The sequence below is a fragment of the Euprymna scolopes genome, chromosome 6 (assembly GCF_053919585.1).
Source record: "Euprymna scolopes isolate OS-2025 chromosome 6, ASM5391958v1, whole genome shotgun sequence".
Classification (NCBI taxonomy): domain Eukaryota; kingdom Metazoa; phylum Mollusca; class Cephalopoda; order Sepiida; family Sepiolidae; genus Euprymna; species Euprymna scolopes.
In genome coordinates, this window is record NC_136487.1 from 30471253 (window position 1) to 30488993 (window position 17741).

The following is a 17741-nucleotide window of genomic DNA, read 5'->3' on the forward strand; positions in this document are numbered from 1 at the left end:
ACGATACACACACACACACACACACACACATTTATATATATATATATATATATATATATATATATATGCGTGTACGTGTGTGTGTAGTAATGTATATATAATTTAATTCATGAAAATTCATGCAGTGAGTTAATAGCTCAATAGTATTCATATTACTAGATGTACAAAATGTACACAAACATCTGACCAAAGAATATACTTAGGCTCAAGAAATACATATATCTGGTGGGTAAATTATTGGGGATTGAATCCGTGACATAAAGAATAATATACTAGGTAAATTTTAATAGTAATTGACGCTTTTCTGGTTGCTGAAGGATTAATCTTCAGTATTTGCGGTAGTTAGTATAACATTGCCAATTACTTTAGACTTCTACTCTGTCATGGCTGACGGAACGAGTTACATCGGCCAGTACGTTGTGCAAATAACTTGCAAGATTGGAACGGAAGTCCGAATAATCAAAATAATACGATTTATCAATCCTCAAAATACAAAAAAAACATAAACAAATATTTTATATGTTAGTTATATTTTTTACTGTAAATATCTTGTGAAATTGTCGCGTTTTTGCACGTAATTTAAAAACAAAAGTATTGCGAATCGCAAGCCCCATTCTAATATATTTTACACTTAAAATAATTTTAAGACTAAGAATGAACAACATTCTTTTACATATTTGTAATATTTTGGTGCAATAAATAGATTTAGATTCGTATATTGAAAAGCCTGGTGTAATTTTATGTGTTTATTATACCAAGGATTACAGATCAAAGATCCATTTCATTAAGACATAAGCAATAGAGAAATATAACATGAAAATATAATAGAGAAAGAGACCTGGACATTGGCATAGTGAGGAACTAGAACCATAAAGGAGGGAATGGAACATAAAGAGACTGCAACAGAATAAGATTCATAATTTGTATAGAATGATAATAAATTTGAATTGCGTACTTATTGACGACTGGAATGGCTCGCGGATCGAAGATGTATTGAACTTCAAAATCTCCCAAAGAATTGGTGCCTTTAGAACTGAGTATTTTAGTGACTGTCATGATATCCAAGGTCGTGTGTCTGTCAGGTAATACTTTTAAAATATCTTCTTCTGTTACCAAAGTGTCCTATAAAATAAAAATAAAAGAATAGAAATATGAGAAATCAATTTTATTGTTAATAAGCTTTTGTAATACATAAGTAATGACATGTTCTGCATAAATTAGTGACTTCTCATCAATTAAATCATCTTTGCCATGAGTACAGACAAGAATACACGTGCTCCAAACATATGTTAGTACCAGTATTCTTACTGGTGGAGTTACATGCTAATCCATTTATGCCATGTTTTTCCTTATGTGTTACCATAAAAAAGGTCCGATGCGGTGACATACTACTAATAAAAATAGGCTGACCCTATTCTGTAAACTAAACATTGTGTGAAAGATTTAATTTCCTTCTCAAAATTTCCTCATTATATATATATATATATATATATATATATATATATATATATATATATATATTTAAAGTGATGGTTGTGGAGTTCCAACGAGAGAAAAAATGTATATTTAAAAGAGTGTAGCCATCAAGAATTGTGGGTTTTTTTTTAAAGGTTTTCATCATATTTTTATTTTAAAATATTTTTATAACGCGTTTCGAGCTTAGGGTGTGCTCTCTTCAGATGTTTTCGTAAAAAGTTTTTCTTTAAAATGGGAGTTTGTAGAGTTACCTCCGCTGATGTTAAATACGTTTTTTCAGAGTGATGCGTGTGCTCAGACATTCTGACTCCAACTGTAAGTGTTCAAAGTGTCCGGTCAAAACGAAAACATCTGAAGATAACACACCCTAAGCTCGAAACGCGTTATAAAAATATTTTAAAATAAAAATATGATGAAAAACTTAAAAAAAAAACCCACAATTCTTGATGGCTACACACTTTTAAATATATATATATATATATATATATATATATATATATATATATATATATATATATATATATATATATAACAGCGACGGAAGACAGAAGAAATAAAATTTTATCTTTGATTTTCTTCATTGCGACATAAGAGTCTTAAACTGTTTTCAACTTTACTGATTTCCGGTTGAAAATAGAATGGGGTGCTGTTTTCAAAGAAAACAAACGAAGAAAACAACAACAACAACGACGACGACGACGACGGGAGACAGAAGGAATAAAAATGTTTGTTTTTGATTTTCTTCATTTCGATATTAGAGTCTTAAAATTTTTCTTAACTTTACTGTTTGCCGTCAGGTAATTCATGAGAATGCGACTAGTAACATGTGAACCAATGCCACATGGTCGAGTTATCGATACTAAACTGGCATCCCCTCATCAAGCTTGCTTTATGAGGAGAGTGGCTAGACACCCAGAAAGATTAAAGACAAAACTTATTTAAGGGCGGATGAGTACCAAGTTCCAACAGCTATCTAGCAAACACCTCCGGGTATAGATTTAATACCCTCGCCAACCTGCAGGCTAAGCGTGGCGAGTATGACAAAATCCCAGGACTATGATGTACAAGAATAAGAAACGGCCTTTAGATCTCAGCAGTTCTCAAGCCACTGTTTCCGGCAGCAAGCGACGCGGCAACAGAACACAGGGTGCAAAAAGTCTCTGGATTCAAACAGGCTGCCATTGGAAATTGAACATTGGAACGTACAAAACGAGGTCACTGTCAGCTGACGTTAGAGACACCGAATCAGAGGATGAACTACAGAAGATCAAATTTGATGTTATAGGAGTGTGTTAAACCAGATGCAAGGGTGAACGATGTCTCATCTTTAACAACAACTGACACCACTTATACTATAAGAGTGGGAACACCTCCTACAATAAAGTCTGCTTTGTGGTCAACAGGAGTATTGCAGGAAACATCACAAACTTCAATGGTGTTTCAGACAGAGTGGCACAACTCAACATCAGAATCAACAAGGGATACCTCATTAACGTCATCCAGATTTACCTTCCAACAACAGACCATACTGATGAAGAGGTGGAGATCGTCTATGAAGACATCGATAAACTTCTTTTTTACCAAAATAGCCAGTCACACCATCCTAATGGGGGGTTTCAATGCCAAGGTTGGAATAGGAATGCATTTAAATCAAGTATTAGTGCATACGGTAATGGAACAAGGAACAGCAGAGGTGACACATTTCTTAAATTTGTAGAAAACCACCATTTAGAGATAATAAACATGTTCTTTAACAAAACAGACGATGGACTTGCATATCCTCTAATAGAACCACAAAGACTGAAATTGACTTCTTCCTTACCAATAGGCCACACACTGTGACTGATTTTTCTGCTATCAACTGGTTAAACACAGGAAGTGACCAGCAAATGACCAGAATGTCTCTTACCATAGACACTAAGCGTATCAGACAATTTTATCGTAAATGTGCTTACACTGTATTTATTTTTACTAGAAATTAATCTAAAGCGTTTTATATATATATATATATATATATATATATATATATATATATATATATATATATACAGGGTGAACAGAAAGTCCTTGGACCATTTTTAGTTTTAAAATTAAATATTGTTTAAATAACTTTTTCTCTTTTCGAATAAAGTAAGTATTTAGTCTAACTATTGGTCTAATTATTTTCAACAAAAATATTGAAATAATTTTGTTTAAACTTTCAGAAAAATGAGCAAACGAGAGGCCATAATTCAGCTTCATTGCGCGGGAAGGACAAACTCAGAGATTATGAAGCTCTTGAAAGTGGCTTAATCCACCGTGTACCATGTTGTGAGCAGATTTAAGGAACTTGGTACATCTGAAGACCGTCCTAGGAGTGGAAGATCTCGCACTGCTCAAACAAAGAAGGTGATTAAAGCTGTCCGAGAGAGGGTAAGGAGGAACCTGAAGAGATCTGCAAGACAAATGGCTAAAGACATGAATGTGAGCGTGACCTCGATGAGAACCATCGTAAAAAACGATCTCCAGTTGTCCCCCTACAAGATGAGAAACAGACAGTACCTCACACCTGCCCAAAAGCACAAGACTGTGAAGAGCAAAGCTTCTTCTTGGAGAACTGAAGGCTGGCACGGCAGAGCGAGAGATCGTTTTTTCTGATGAAAAACTCTTCACAATTGAAGCGACTGTTAACAATCAGAACGACAGTGTTTACGCAAAATCTTCAGCAGACATTGATGACTCCGTGAGATTAGTTTTCAACCGACAAAAGCCGTCCTCCCTCATGGTGTTGGCTGCAGTCTCCAAAACTTGGAAGTCGCCTCTGATTTTCGTGGGGCAGGGGGTTAATATCAACACAGATCGCTACATTAACGATATTTTTGGTTCCATTATTTGAAGAGATGAAGAACCACTTCAAAGATCAGCCTTTCACCTTCCAACAAGATGAAGCACCATCTCACATGTCCAGAAAAACTCAGGACTGGTGCCAACGTCATTTTCCAAAAGTCTGGAGAAAGGAGATATGGCCTCCTGCATCGCCTGATCTGAATCCCATGGATTTTTCGGTGTGGTCTTTGTTGGAGGCAAGGGTCTGTTCTGTTGCTCATCCAAGTGTTGATGCTTTGAAGACATCTCTTCTGAGTGAATGGGCTTAAATGCCTCAAGAAACGCTGCGTGCCTCGGTTGGTAACTTCAGACAGAGTATTGAACGTCTAATCGAAAGGAAGGGACATCACATTGAAAATAAATAATTTGAATTTATTCTTGGTTTCCTAACTTATAATTTTAATTCATGTTTAATTTATATTTTTGTAATTTTCTATTAATAAACCACTTTTGAATTGGTCCAAGGACTTTCTGTTCACCCTGTATATATATATAGTAATTTATAAAATATATATGGCGATTAAGCTACACTGAATATTCTGCGTTTAATCCACTATAGGATTCGTCAGGATTATGCGCAAATTCTGTGATTGTTTCTTGTTTTTATATATGTTGAGGATTTCTAGTTAGCCAATCAGCTTTCTAGTATCCACCGCGCCCCTTCCTATCAGCCAATGGGCATGCATTTTATCGAACAAAGGATCTGTTTTAGAACTAGGTTAGTGGTTTAAGGTAGATGTTTTCCTTACTTTTTTTATATATATATAAATATACCTATGTGTACATACACATGCACATATATATGCATATATATATTTACATATATGTGTGATCGTTTATGTATATTCATGTTTAATTAATTTATTTATTTGTTTGTTTTCTATTGTTATTGTTAGTTTTAAAGCTATTTTGTATCGCTATCCTAGAGTAAGTTTTATTTTGTGAACACAGTTGTTTGCTATTTCTCGTCTAGAGTTTAATAGATTTTGAGGTTCTTTAAAGTACAGGATAGCAAATTTTTCATGGAGGCATAATTTACATGGGTCGTCCAAATGTCTGCACGTGGTAGCTTGTCTCATTATTTTCCATTCGACTACCGGCGAATGTCCGCTTTCTTGGAGTTCCCAGTATTTATTCGCTAGTGTTGTTTTTATATATATTTCTTTTTCCCATTACTAAAATATATTTGATCAACGGGGGATAACTATCAATTTATTTACAGTGAATTGTTCTTCTCGTATCATACCATATATTGATCGTATGCTAATAGTAAGAATACATTTTATTGCTTCCAATGAATATTTATCGCTCCTTAAAATTGATTTTAGATTTATTGGTCGAAAGATAATCTTAAGTTTTATGGCACAATTATATGTTGAAAATATTTAACTCATCTATTTAAGAAAGACTTATTCTTTATTAGTAGAAAGGTAGTTGTATGCGTAAGTTATATAAATAGTTATGTCTTGTAAATATGTAATGTGTTTTTATATTATAAATTATGTAATAAGTATTGTTTAAGTCGGAATAAGTTTTTTGTAACGAAATTAATATTTTGAAAAAGAAAGGAAAGTTTATTGATATTTACTTTCGATGTTGGAATGGTTCCTTTCATGTAAGCAGGATAATGTGCAGGGAAACCATACTCTTCATACTGCGGGAAATTCGATGCGGCATGTCCAACACTGCACGTATAGACTATGCACGTTAAAACCATAATCAGCTCATCCAAGTTATTGAAAAAGCCTCTACCATCTTTTAAGGGAGCTCCCTGTCAAAATAAGAAAACAAAATGAATTTAATAGAGATTAGTGGAACATTTATATACATTAGGATTTTATAATAAAATAGGACTTTTTCTTGATTTCCCACGCTGTGAGATTTACTGACTCATTGATTCGAGTAATTTTCTTCCATAGAAAAATTGACATATAAATAAAAATTATAATTTGTCCCTACAAATTATCAATCACATTAATAAATATTTAATTAGCTCTAGGATATTTACCTATCGAGCTTATTATATATCTAAATTACAACGAGCACTTTTTCTTTTCTGTATTTTAATTAAACTAGTAATTTCACTATTACATTAAAATACACTCTGCTCTTTAGACTATTGTTCTAATCTCCTTTGAATTATATATATATATATATTACACTAGCAAGAAAACCCAAAGAAAATCGGTCAACCTGTTTTTGAATTCCACATTAAACGATCTCAAGCGCACACACAAATATCTCTATATACTTTTTATTTGTTTTACATATGAATTTGTATGTCGCTACACATTTATGAGTATGTTCCGATCAGCTATCTCTCTCTCTCTCTCTCTCTCTCTATCTCACACACACACAAACACACATATATATTATATATATATATATATATATAATAGCTATATACGACCGGCGTTACCCAGGATATTTTTCCTGCTGATCTGCCCCCATACATGGTGTCATGTATGATGTAATCTTCTATGACGTAATGTATTACGTCACATATATATATATGTTATGACCTCATCGTGAACAAACAAACAGAGAGATAGTAATACGGACTTATTCAATTGTTGGCATTTTTCTACGTATTCTGATTTAGAATCGAGTGCTCACAGGTGCGAGCACATGAAAGTTGCAAAAAATTCGTAGCGAGAATCGAGGAATATGTTTGAATAAATTCGAACATAGAACGACAAGTATGCAATCAGCGTGCCAACATGACTGCGTGTATAATGTAACTGGATTGATTTGAACCAAGTTTCCTTATAACTATTCGACTATCTGAGCACGCTTGACCTGAAAATGATAGGCTTACCCTAAGGAAATAGTAAAAAAAAAATTCGGGGGGGGGGTGATGTGCTGTAAATTGTTAGCCTAACTCATCTCAACTGAAACCAGATAATCCCACAAGCATTTATTGAAAGAAAAACTCTAATAATTAAATAGAGTTAAAATAACCTACATCTTTCCTGAAAATTAAATATTACAAGCATCTATTTAAATAAACAACGTAAACTTTTTCTTCATAAAGCTAGCAGTCATAATGAAAACTGCTTTCCCCTCTAGGTTTAAGCCAGTGGTTATCAGTCCCCCCACCCCACATGGACTGTTTTTTTTTCTTGGTGGTTCCTCTCACAACTATTGGTCATCGTATCCTAAGGAGAAGTTCAGACAATATAGGAAAAAAACCGACTGCCTGCGGCGCATATTTGAAACTAGGTCCTATCACTTTTTTTTTTTCTTTTTTATTGCTTTCAAGGAAATGTTATGGATTTTTTTAATTTAAAAAATAAATTCAAACTTGTTTAAATATCTACTTCAGATTTTTTTCATTTCAAACCAAAACTCCAGTAGAAATTAATTGTTTTACTAATAAAAACCATTATGAGTTGGGTTTAATCATGGACCACCAAACTACCATTGTAGACCTCAGTGTGTTATATTCTGCTTGTCACATCCATAGCCCTTGAGCCCTTGGAGGGACTTAGGCCAGCTACAACTTTGTATATGCTTTTGTAGCGAGGAGTTCTTTTTACAGGGTGAGGGTGCTGGCCCCACGCCCAACCTTCCCAAAAGGTACATACAGCGCCTAGTCTTCCCAAATGGGCATCCATCTTGTACTGGCCAGTCTCAATGTTGCTTAACTTCGATGATCTGGCGAGAACCGGTGTATCAAAGTGATTGTGCCGTACATATTTTGCTTGTGGACCCCCACAAATATTTCATAGACCCCTGCGGTCTATGTAGACCCCGGCCGAGAAATCCTGGTTTCAGTCAATCTTAAGATGGGTTATTTACTATTGACTGAGGTATGCCTCTGGTCCTATGCAGTTCTAGGAGGACCACCTTCGCAGGCTTTGATTTAACCCTTTTTAAGAGACTTATTTGTTGCTAAAAGCCTTATTTTCAAGCCAGCATGCTCTTCAGCTAAGGATTTGAGTCTTCTATCCCACATTTTGACCCTTGGGTCACATAATCCCGCCGTGAAAGGGCGGTACATATTGAGTAGTGTCAATAGGGTAATATGCAGAGGATATGATATATGGTTTATTATGATCGAGTTTGTTTTTTACTGTTACTATTATATTTATAAATTAGGTGACGCATGCGATGTCAAGAGTTCAACAAATGTTTGCTTTTAAGAGATTGCTTCGTATAACAATACTGTTTGCTCAAATATAGTTTCATTACGCCTTTACATAAAAGATAGAATTTTTATTACAGAGGTCCATAATAACTTATATTCTAGTATATTTCTTGACTTCTTCTGAACATTAGCCTCGTCTAATAATAATATGTCAGTGGCAGATATGTACGCACACAATTTCATATATATATATATATTTAACACATTTTTAGTCGCGGTGTTTTCTTCGTTGCTTCTTCAGTGGGTGACTTTTTCTCAACACTTATTATTTCAAAGAACGGTTTGTTTTCTATTTAAACACATTTGTATAAGTGTTCATTATTGAAATTTATGTTAAATACTTGTGTACATTTTTTTTAATCAGTACGTTTCTACATCTTTCCTTAATACTAATCTAGTTTAAACATACTAAAACAAAGCTAAATGATATATACGTATTAATGAATGGGGTTCCTCCAATATTTTCCCCGTTTCCAATCACTAATTCTGTTATCGATGTTCCATCCCGATACAACTATCGATTCTGATTGGTTTTACATTTTTAAATATTTGATTATATAGTTGTTTTTTTTTGTAATTGATTTGACAACCAGTCTGTGACACTGACTTCCGAAAATAAATAAATAAAACAGACAAAAGAAATCCTCGCCAAACACGTTTCTGTTTATTTTCTCCATTGAAGAAGAGATTAGGAACATCAACATCTACCATCTAATACGACACATTATGTTGGCAAATAAAGGAAATATAATTGAAAATTTCTTCTAATATAGTCATTATTCATTTTCATTTATATGCTAACTCGTGTTCACGGTTCTTTTTTTCCTACGAACGGCATTTATATAGCCTTCAAACACAAATCCTTTCAAACTGCATACAATGATTCAAGCAAACTGCATCTTTCTCATAGTTGATTTATTTTAATTATAGGATTACCGTAAAAACGTGTAGTGTGTGCATATTACTTCGCAAACGTAAAATAATAGTAAATCATTCAAACAAACTTATTCAGCAATCAAATAAGTACTGACACCAAACGCAAAAATAAACCAAATATTTTACAGTTAATTGTTTGCAATTAATGGTATTTATCTAAATACCCAGTAATCTCTTGGTAACTTGAGGCCCAGTCTTTTTACTTACTGGGAAAAATACGAACACCGAATTACATTGAAAACAAAACAGTTCTTTTATATTTGTGGCACTCCCAAAGGTCAAGGCAATTGGAGTTAAGTGAGACGCTTTTTCCGTTGATATTCCAGATTTTGAAGTACAAATATATAAAAGTTGGTCAAAACTAAAGTGTGTTTCATTTTATTGTAAGCCTAAAGCCTTCTAGAAGCGGCGCTTAACTCCGATTTTTATAATGTTAAGTGGAACAGGTGAACTCAATAAGACACAACTATAATATCTCGTCATTTCGACTGCTTGCAAGGTGACTGTTTATTTTTACATCTGCATAAAACTTTCATAAAAGCATATAATATTCACAAATACTTACTCATATTAACCAGAGTCAATTTTTCTCACCTTCAGTACCGAAAAATAATTAATGTATTAATGTGATTTAGAAAAAGAGTAAACTATCTACAATGTTAAATAAATGCTCGAAGTTTTTAAAGTAATAACCAGTTGAATAGTAAGTAACTCTATAAATATAAATATTGAATCAACACGAAAAGAATACGACACTGTATAAAATAGGCGACAAGAAGTAGTAGTAGTAGTAGTAGTAGTAGTAGTAGTAGTAGTAGTAATAATAATAATAATAATAATAATAATAATAATAATAATAATAGGAGAAGGAGGAGGAGAAACAAAGCAAATACACAAAGCTATCCAGATAGCTGAAAGGGTTATGGAAGATGAAGAAAATCAAAATAATACCTATAATAGTAGGAGCACTAGGAACAATTCCGAAAAACTTTGAAAAAAAGAATGGGAGAAACTGGAATCAAAGGTATGACTGGAAAAAATACAACGAACAATAATAATGAAAACAGGCTGAAATATTAAGAAAAACCTTTGAATATGGAAACTATCACACAGGAGCAGGAGCGGGCCAGACAAACTGCTGCAAAGGCAAAGCATAAAGCGATACATTGACCCAACCACACCGAAGCCGTATATCTATAAGTTCTCTAACCCCACCCCTCATCCTCCCATTATCACATCACTGCTCCCCCACGCCAAAAAAATATTTAAAACGAGTATAAAAACCACACCCTTGCCGTGTTTTATGCCCATAAATAATAAACTAACAATTATTTAGAAACAGGCAAACAGAAGAGAGTTCCACAAGCCTGCATTTCTAAGAAAGAAGCTTTGTTAATGAAATATACGTTTTGGTTTTGGCACAGATAAAAAGTGGGGGAAATTTTTGACAGTGGTTTCAGCTTACAGAAACCGTAAATGTCTATTAGTAACAAGATTTAGTAAAACACTTAATAGGTAAAAAGACTAAAACGATAAATGTTCTTAGATAAATATGAATGCTCCTTTGTGAAATAAAGGTGAATATACAGACAAATAAGATTAAAACATTTTAAGAAATAAAAATAATATTGGTGGATGGTGTTCTATTCAAGTTTCATCTTCCCATTTGATCTAACGCTTGTATTCGTTTCTCGCCCCCCCCCCATTTCAACATATTAAGGAGATATGCAATGCTGGAAAAGATTATAGTCCAGAGAAAGTTTATATTAGTCTCGCAAGTAACTGCGAGACAAACAAAATGTTACTTAGAGACTACTATTGTGTAATCCAGCGTAGGGTACCGGTAGAAAAAATAAAAAAATAATTTACTTGAGACATACTTATTGAACATTTTCTGAAATAGTACAATAATTACCTTGACATTCTTCTGTTTAGTTTAAGATATCATTTTCAGATATTTTGATACAAATACCGTTATTAAAAAAATAAAAATTGCCGGATTTTAGTTTCATCAGAGTTTTCCACGACAACATAAACAAACCACTATTCGTACTACCATAATAACAGCAACACAGAGAGAGAGGGAGAGAGAGAGAGACAGACAGACAGACAGAGAGGGGGGCTACTGTTCAGTATTTGTGTAAAATATTACATAACTGATTTTCCCCTATTTTTGATTATCCGTTACATTACTACCATTGCTAAATTACTTTAGTTTAAATCCCGCATTTCCATCCATGTTCACCACCGCCCACCGAAAATTACCGACTATTACCGAATGAGCAGACGTTAAATTGTAACAAACACACATCCGTAAAGTTGTTAATGTCTGCGTTGCAGCTCCTTACATGAAACATTTTCTTGCATTATTTACAATACGTAAGCGTACTATTTTTTTTTGTTGTTGTTTGTTTACAAATACTGTGTCAATAAAATTCTTACTTTCTTTTATATTATTAAGAAAATAATAGCGTGTTACAATTAGTGCATGCGCACCAACATTTTTACTATAAGGGACTTACGTAGGACTCCTGGGACTTACGTAGGACCCCCCCTGGAGTGAATGTGGTATTGCGGTGATTTTGTGGCCTGTCAAGAATATATTATGAATATATTATTATCATTTTTAATTTTGTAACTGGCTGTAAGATTTTCTTGCATTATTTACAACTTTTTGTAAATAATGCAAGATATATTTTCCACTACAACGTAAACAAACCACTATTCGTACTACCATAATAACAGCAACAGAGAGAGAGAGAGAGGGAGAGAGAGAAGCCGGCAAACAGAGAGGGGAGGGCTACTGTTCAGTATTTGTGTAAAATATTACATGTAACATTTTCTTGCATTATTTTCAACACGTAAGCGTACTATTTTTTTGTTGTTGTTTGTTTACAAATACTGTGTCAATAAAATTCTTTCTTTCTTTTATATTATTAAGAAAATAATAGCGTGTTACAATTAGTGCATGAGCACCAACATTTTTACTATAAGGGACTTACGTAGGACTCCTGGGATTTACGTAGGACCCCCCCCCCCTGGAGTGAATGTGGTATTGCGGTGATTTTGTGGCCTGTCAAGAATATATTATGAATATATTATTATCATTTTTAATTTTGTAACTGGCTGTAACATTTTCTTGCATTATTTACAACTTTTTGTAAATAATGCAAGATATATTTTCCACTACAACGTAAACAAACCACTATTCGTACTACCATAATAACAGCAACAGAGAGAGAGAGAGAGGGAGAGAGAGAGACAGACAGACAGAGAGAGGAGGGCTACTGTTCAGTATTTGTGTAAAATATTACATGTAACATTTTCTTGCATTATTTTCAACACGTAAGCGTACTATTTTTTTGTTGTTGTTTGTTTACAAATACTGTGTCAATAAAATTCTTACTTTCTTTTATATTAAGAAAATAATAGCGTGTTACAATTAGTGCATGCGCACCAACATTTTTACTATAAGGGACTTACGTAGGACTCCTGGGACTTACGTAGGACCCCCCCTGGAGTGAATGTGGTATTGCGGTGATTTTGTGGCCTGTCAAGAATATATTATGAATGATGGCAATAAAAAAGTATATGATAAAATTGCTGAAAAAGCTAGAAAAGCTGAATATTATTGAAAAAATAAAGATAAAATAAAACAAAGAGTTCAGAATTATAAAAAAAAACTCAAAGCGGTAAATAATGATACTTATAAAAAAAAGCAAAAAGAGTCAAATAAAAAATATTTCAATAAAAATAGAGAAAAAATGCATGCGAAAATGGCCCAGTATTATAAAAAAAATAGAGAAAAAATTTGTGCAAAAGCATATTATAACAAATATAAAAATAAACATAGAAAAACAACATCTAAATTTACTTGCAAATTCGAAATGTCAAGCAAAGATGCTAATTTTCATCGACACAATGAAAATCAAATTAATAACAGTGACTACAGAATATCAATGACTCGTCTGTGTAGAATCGAAGATGGCTGTCCAGACTCAGCTCAGAAATTGGAATATGCTAAAAGATTGCATAACAATTTGTCTGATTTGAGTCCGAATTTGACAATTGCTCAAATGAGGAAGAAATTGGATAGTTTCCAAAGTTGCAAAGGTTTGCATTCTGATAGAATTTATTGCTGTGGCCAAAGTGATTGCACGGACAAGCTGGCCCTGCTGAAACTCTTGTCACCACACTCGCAACACCTGAGAACAGTGATCAGAAAAATATATCGATTATTGTCGATTGGAACATGGCTTAACAAATATGACATCGCAATACTTGAAGGGGACTGGTCAATATATAGTGAGTTAATTTACCAGGTTAGCAGGGATGCTACTATTTCTGACCTTTACAATGAATCCTTTTCAAATGAAAATGAATTTCACACTGAGGTTTATGTTACAACAAAATATGCCAATTTGTAATCTGTAAATCATATGAGCAATCATTACATCAAAATGCTCCATATTTGTCTGAAATGACAAATTATGAAAGTATTAAGAAAAAAATTAAAGATGCTATTGAAATAAGCAAAAAAATAGAGCAAAAATCTAAAAATTATGAAAATGAAAATAACGCTGATGATGATCAAATTGATTGCGATCCTAATATGGCTAAAGAGGCAGATAAAAATGAAGCTGATTTGAATATGCCTCAAATCAGACATGTCACTGAAGTTCAAGTTTTAGAAAATGAGCAAAAATTGAATTTCATTCAAAAAGAAATTTATAATGAAATTATTTCCAAACTTGAGCAACAAAATCTTCATTGGAATGAGGAAAACCCTATTCACAGGTGCAATTGTGACGATTGTCCACAAATTCTCAAATTTATTAATGGTTTTGTGGATGTGGGCAAATCTTTTCTGATCAATGCACTGGCAGATAAAATTACTCTCACATATCCTGCCATCAATGGACCCAGTGTAGTTATTTGTGCTCCTACTGGTGTCAGTGCTTACATTTTGAAAGGATCTACATGCCATAGAGTCTTTCAACTAAATGTGCAGCATGGTTCTACACCTAAATATGAACCATTATCAAAGGATAAAATAAAAAGTTTGAGAACCATGCTTGGATATGCGAGATTATTCATTATTGATGAAATAAGCATGGTTAGTCACTTGCAATTAGCATTTATTCACCAACGTTTGCAAGATGTTTTTGGTGATATTAGGAAACAAGTGTATCCATTTGCAAACATGTCAATTGTTGCATTTGGTGATTTATTTCAGCTTCCACCTGTTAATGAAAAACCTGTATTTTCCAAAATATCTATTTAAGATGCTAGAAAATCAAATTTGGGAATTGCTGGTATAAATTTGTGGTCATATTTCGATTATGATGAATTGACCATAAATGTGCGACAAAAAGATGACAATGAAAACTTTGTTAATATTCTTAACAGAATAAGACTTGGGTCACCAACTGATTAGGATATTGAGATCTTGAAAAGGCATCGAATCAATCCTAAACAAAAAGCAAATATTGATCAAGTTACTGATCTTTTGCAAAATTTGCAAAAGAAAATGCATATTATTTGCATTGTACCCACAAATGAATCTGCTGAGGAAGTGAATTATAAAATGTTGAAAAAAAATAATATTCATATCATTGAAATTTCAGCAACTGATTCCAACTTAAGACAAAAAACCGTAACAAAAAAAAAATCAAAACAGACACCAAAAACTTCTAAACTTAAAAAGATTTCTGACACAGCTGGACTTGAAACTGTGCTTAAAATTGGAATTGGTGCTAGATGCATGTTGCGTCGAAATATTGATATTGAAAAAGGACTTTGCAATGGTACAATGGGTACAGTCACTGAAATACAAATGAAAGATGGCAAAGTTGTTGCTGTGACTGTAAAATTTGATCATATGCAGTCAATGTTGAATTTGTGCAAGCTGACTATGAACTTTCTCCTGGACTCTTTGTGACTAGATCTCAAATACCTTTGTCACTCAGCTATGCTTTAACTGTCCACAAAACCCAAGGTATTTCAGTCGATGGTATCATTGTTGACTTGGGATCTGATGTCTTTTCAGATGGAATGGTCTATGTAGCTTTGTCACGTGCTAGAAAGCTGTGCAATGTCTATTTGATTGACCTTGACCCTCATAAATTGACCATGTGTAACAAAAGTGCATGGACTGAATATAATAGATTGAGGGCCAAAAGAGACAGGGTTGATTTGCCACCGCTTCCTCCTTGTTCTGTTATGCCTCAAAGTTTGTCATTGTACAAACAGACTTATAAACGAAAAAAAAACAATCGTTATAGATCATGATTTGAAGCAAAAACATAATAGTCCAAATAGAAAATGGCTGAAAATAGACAATTCAATTTCTCAAAATAATTTGGACCTCAAATTGATCAATGAAAGAAATGCTTGTTTTGCTAACAGTATTGTTCAGACAATTTACCACCTTCCTTTGTTGTCTAACATCATTAAAAGCATTCCAAACATTGATTTGCCAATTCAGCAATTAAAAAGATTGCTTGTCCCTGGCACTCACAGTGTTGCTGATCTTAGAGAATCAATCGGAGGCGTTTTTAATAGTGGCCAACAAGAATGTGCTATTGCATTTTGGGAATTTTTGATAAACAAGTGCCCTGACAGTGCCAAACAATTATTCACTTTTGAAGAAAGTAAAGTGATGAAATGTCTTAGAATACACAAACAAAACTGCCAAAGACTACAAGATAGTGAATGTAATTGCACCTTTAAAGTTGGCTGTGGGTTCCAAACCTTGCAGATTGCTGGAATACCACAGAGATTAGTTATTCAACTTCATCCTACTGATGGTCGACAGCAATTTAAAAGTTTGCTCAAAACTGATGCTTCAGTGCTCAAACATTGTATCAAATGTCAGCAAAATACTGAGCACTTGGAAAATGTCACTAGAACGTTTCCTACTGCAATGAAATATTTGTGTGTTCAAATAAATAGATTTATGTTTGAAAATTATAATCCTCGGCGAATTAATGCTGAAATTATGAATTTCAGTACAAAAAAAACAAAATATTTTTGGAACAAATTTCAAAGTAAAAACAGCTATTCTGCACACTTTGAATAGAGTCGATTTTGGGCATTATATTTGCATTGTTAGAAATAATATTAAGTGGAATATTGTCAGTGACACTAACTTTTCTAATAATGTCAATTTTCCTTCCAAAATGTCCAATATTGTTGGCATTTTTTTTGAAAAATTATAAAGGAAGCAAACATTTGATAAAAACAAGGTCATACATTCAATAGAAATAAATAGTGGTGGTTTTCGCTTTTAAAATTCAACCATCACCTAGGCATGGCATGGGGCTGTAACTGTTACTCTGCAGGCGAACAATAGCACTGTTATGAATCATAACTAAACTGGAGACACGATTTCTGCTTCAAGAGATAAATGTAATATAAAATTTTAACCGGAAAATTATTTTACTGAAAACTATTGATCAGTATTACACTCTAAAAAGGAAGATACTAGAGTTAAAAAAACAACAATTTTATTTACACTCAAGCAATTCAAAATTTATCTCAAAACTGACTCTTCAATTCGCAAATGTTTTCAACAAAATACTGAGCATTTGCAAAAAGCCACTAGAAATAGAATTTTTCTACTGCAATGGAATATGTGTGTGTTCAAACAAATAGATTTTTATTTTAAAATTACGATGCTCAATGAATTAATTCCGAAATTATATATTTCAATAAATTTTTTTTGCAAAAATTTCATTGTGAAACCAGATATTCTTCACTTTTATGAAAGTCGATTTGGGCATTTTACTTGCATTATTTAGAATAATAACAAGTGAAATATTATCAGTGACACCAATATTTCATATAATTTTAATTTTCATTCCAAAATGTCGTCCATCAATATTGGCATTTCTTTTGAAAAATATAAAAGAAACAAATAATTGAGAAAAATCAGACCATATATCCAATCGAAATAGCAAAAACTTGAGTGCTAACCTCCCAATCAGCGTGGTATGGGGCTATAACTGTATCCCTGCAGGCGAACGATAGCACTTTTATGAATCACTTAAATTCAGAATTTAAAACAAATTTCTGTAAAAAAATTTTATGTAATACTTTTCCTGTGATCATTAGCATGTTCTATTAATTAATAAATATAATTCTATTATTTTTATTGTTGCTTACGTTGTTGATGAATAGAATTTTAAAAAGTTAGGTATTTTCTTGAAAAAGGATTTCGGCCTCAACAGAAAGATGTTCAACAAAATGTTTAACCATAAAATTTACCAAAAACTATTAATATTAAACTATAAAAAGAAAGATACTAGAATTT

The 17741-nt window shown here is 33.0% G+C and overlaps 1 protein-coding gene across 1 annotated transcript in view; it reads right to left on the reverse strand.

The window, feature by feature from the left end:
• Nucleotides 1–17741, reverse strand: part of LOC145277602 (polyunsaturated fatty acid 5-lipoxygenase-like) — a 220071-nt gene that overhangs the window by 5725 nt on the left and 196605 nt on the right. Inside the window, exons 14-15 of the mRNA XM_080129121.1 lie at nucleotides 5930–6112; nucleotides 956–1122 (exon numbers count right to left, since the gene is read on the reverse strand). Coding sequence (XP_079985247.1) covers nucleotides 956–1122; nucleotides 5930–6112 — 350 coding nt within the window. The remainder of the gene's footprint in view (nucleotides 1–955; nucleotides 1123–5929; nucleotides 6113–17741) is intronic.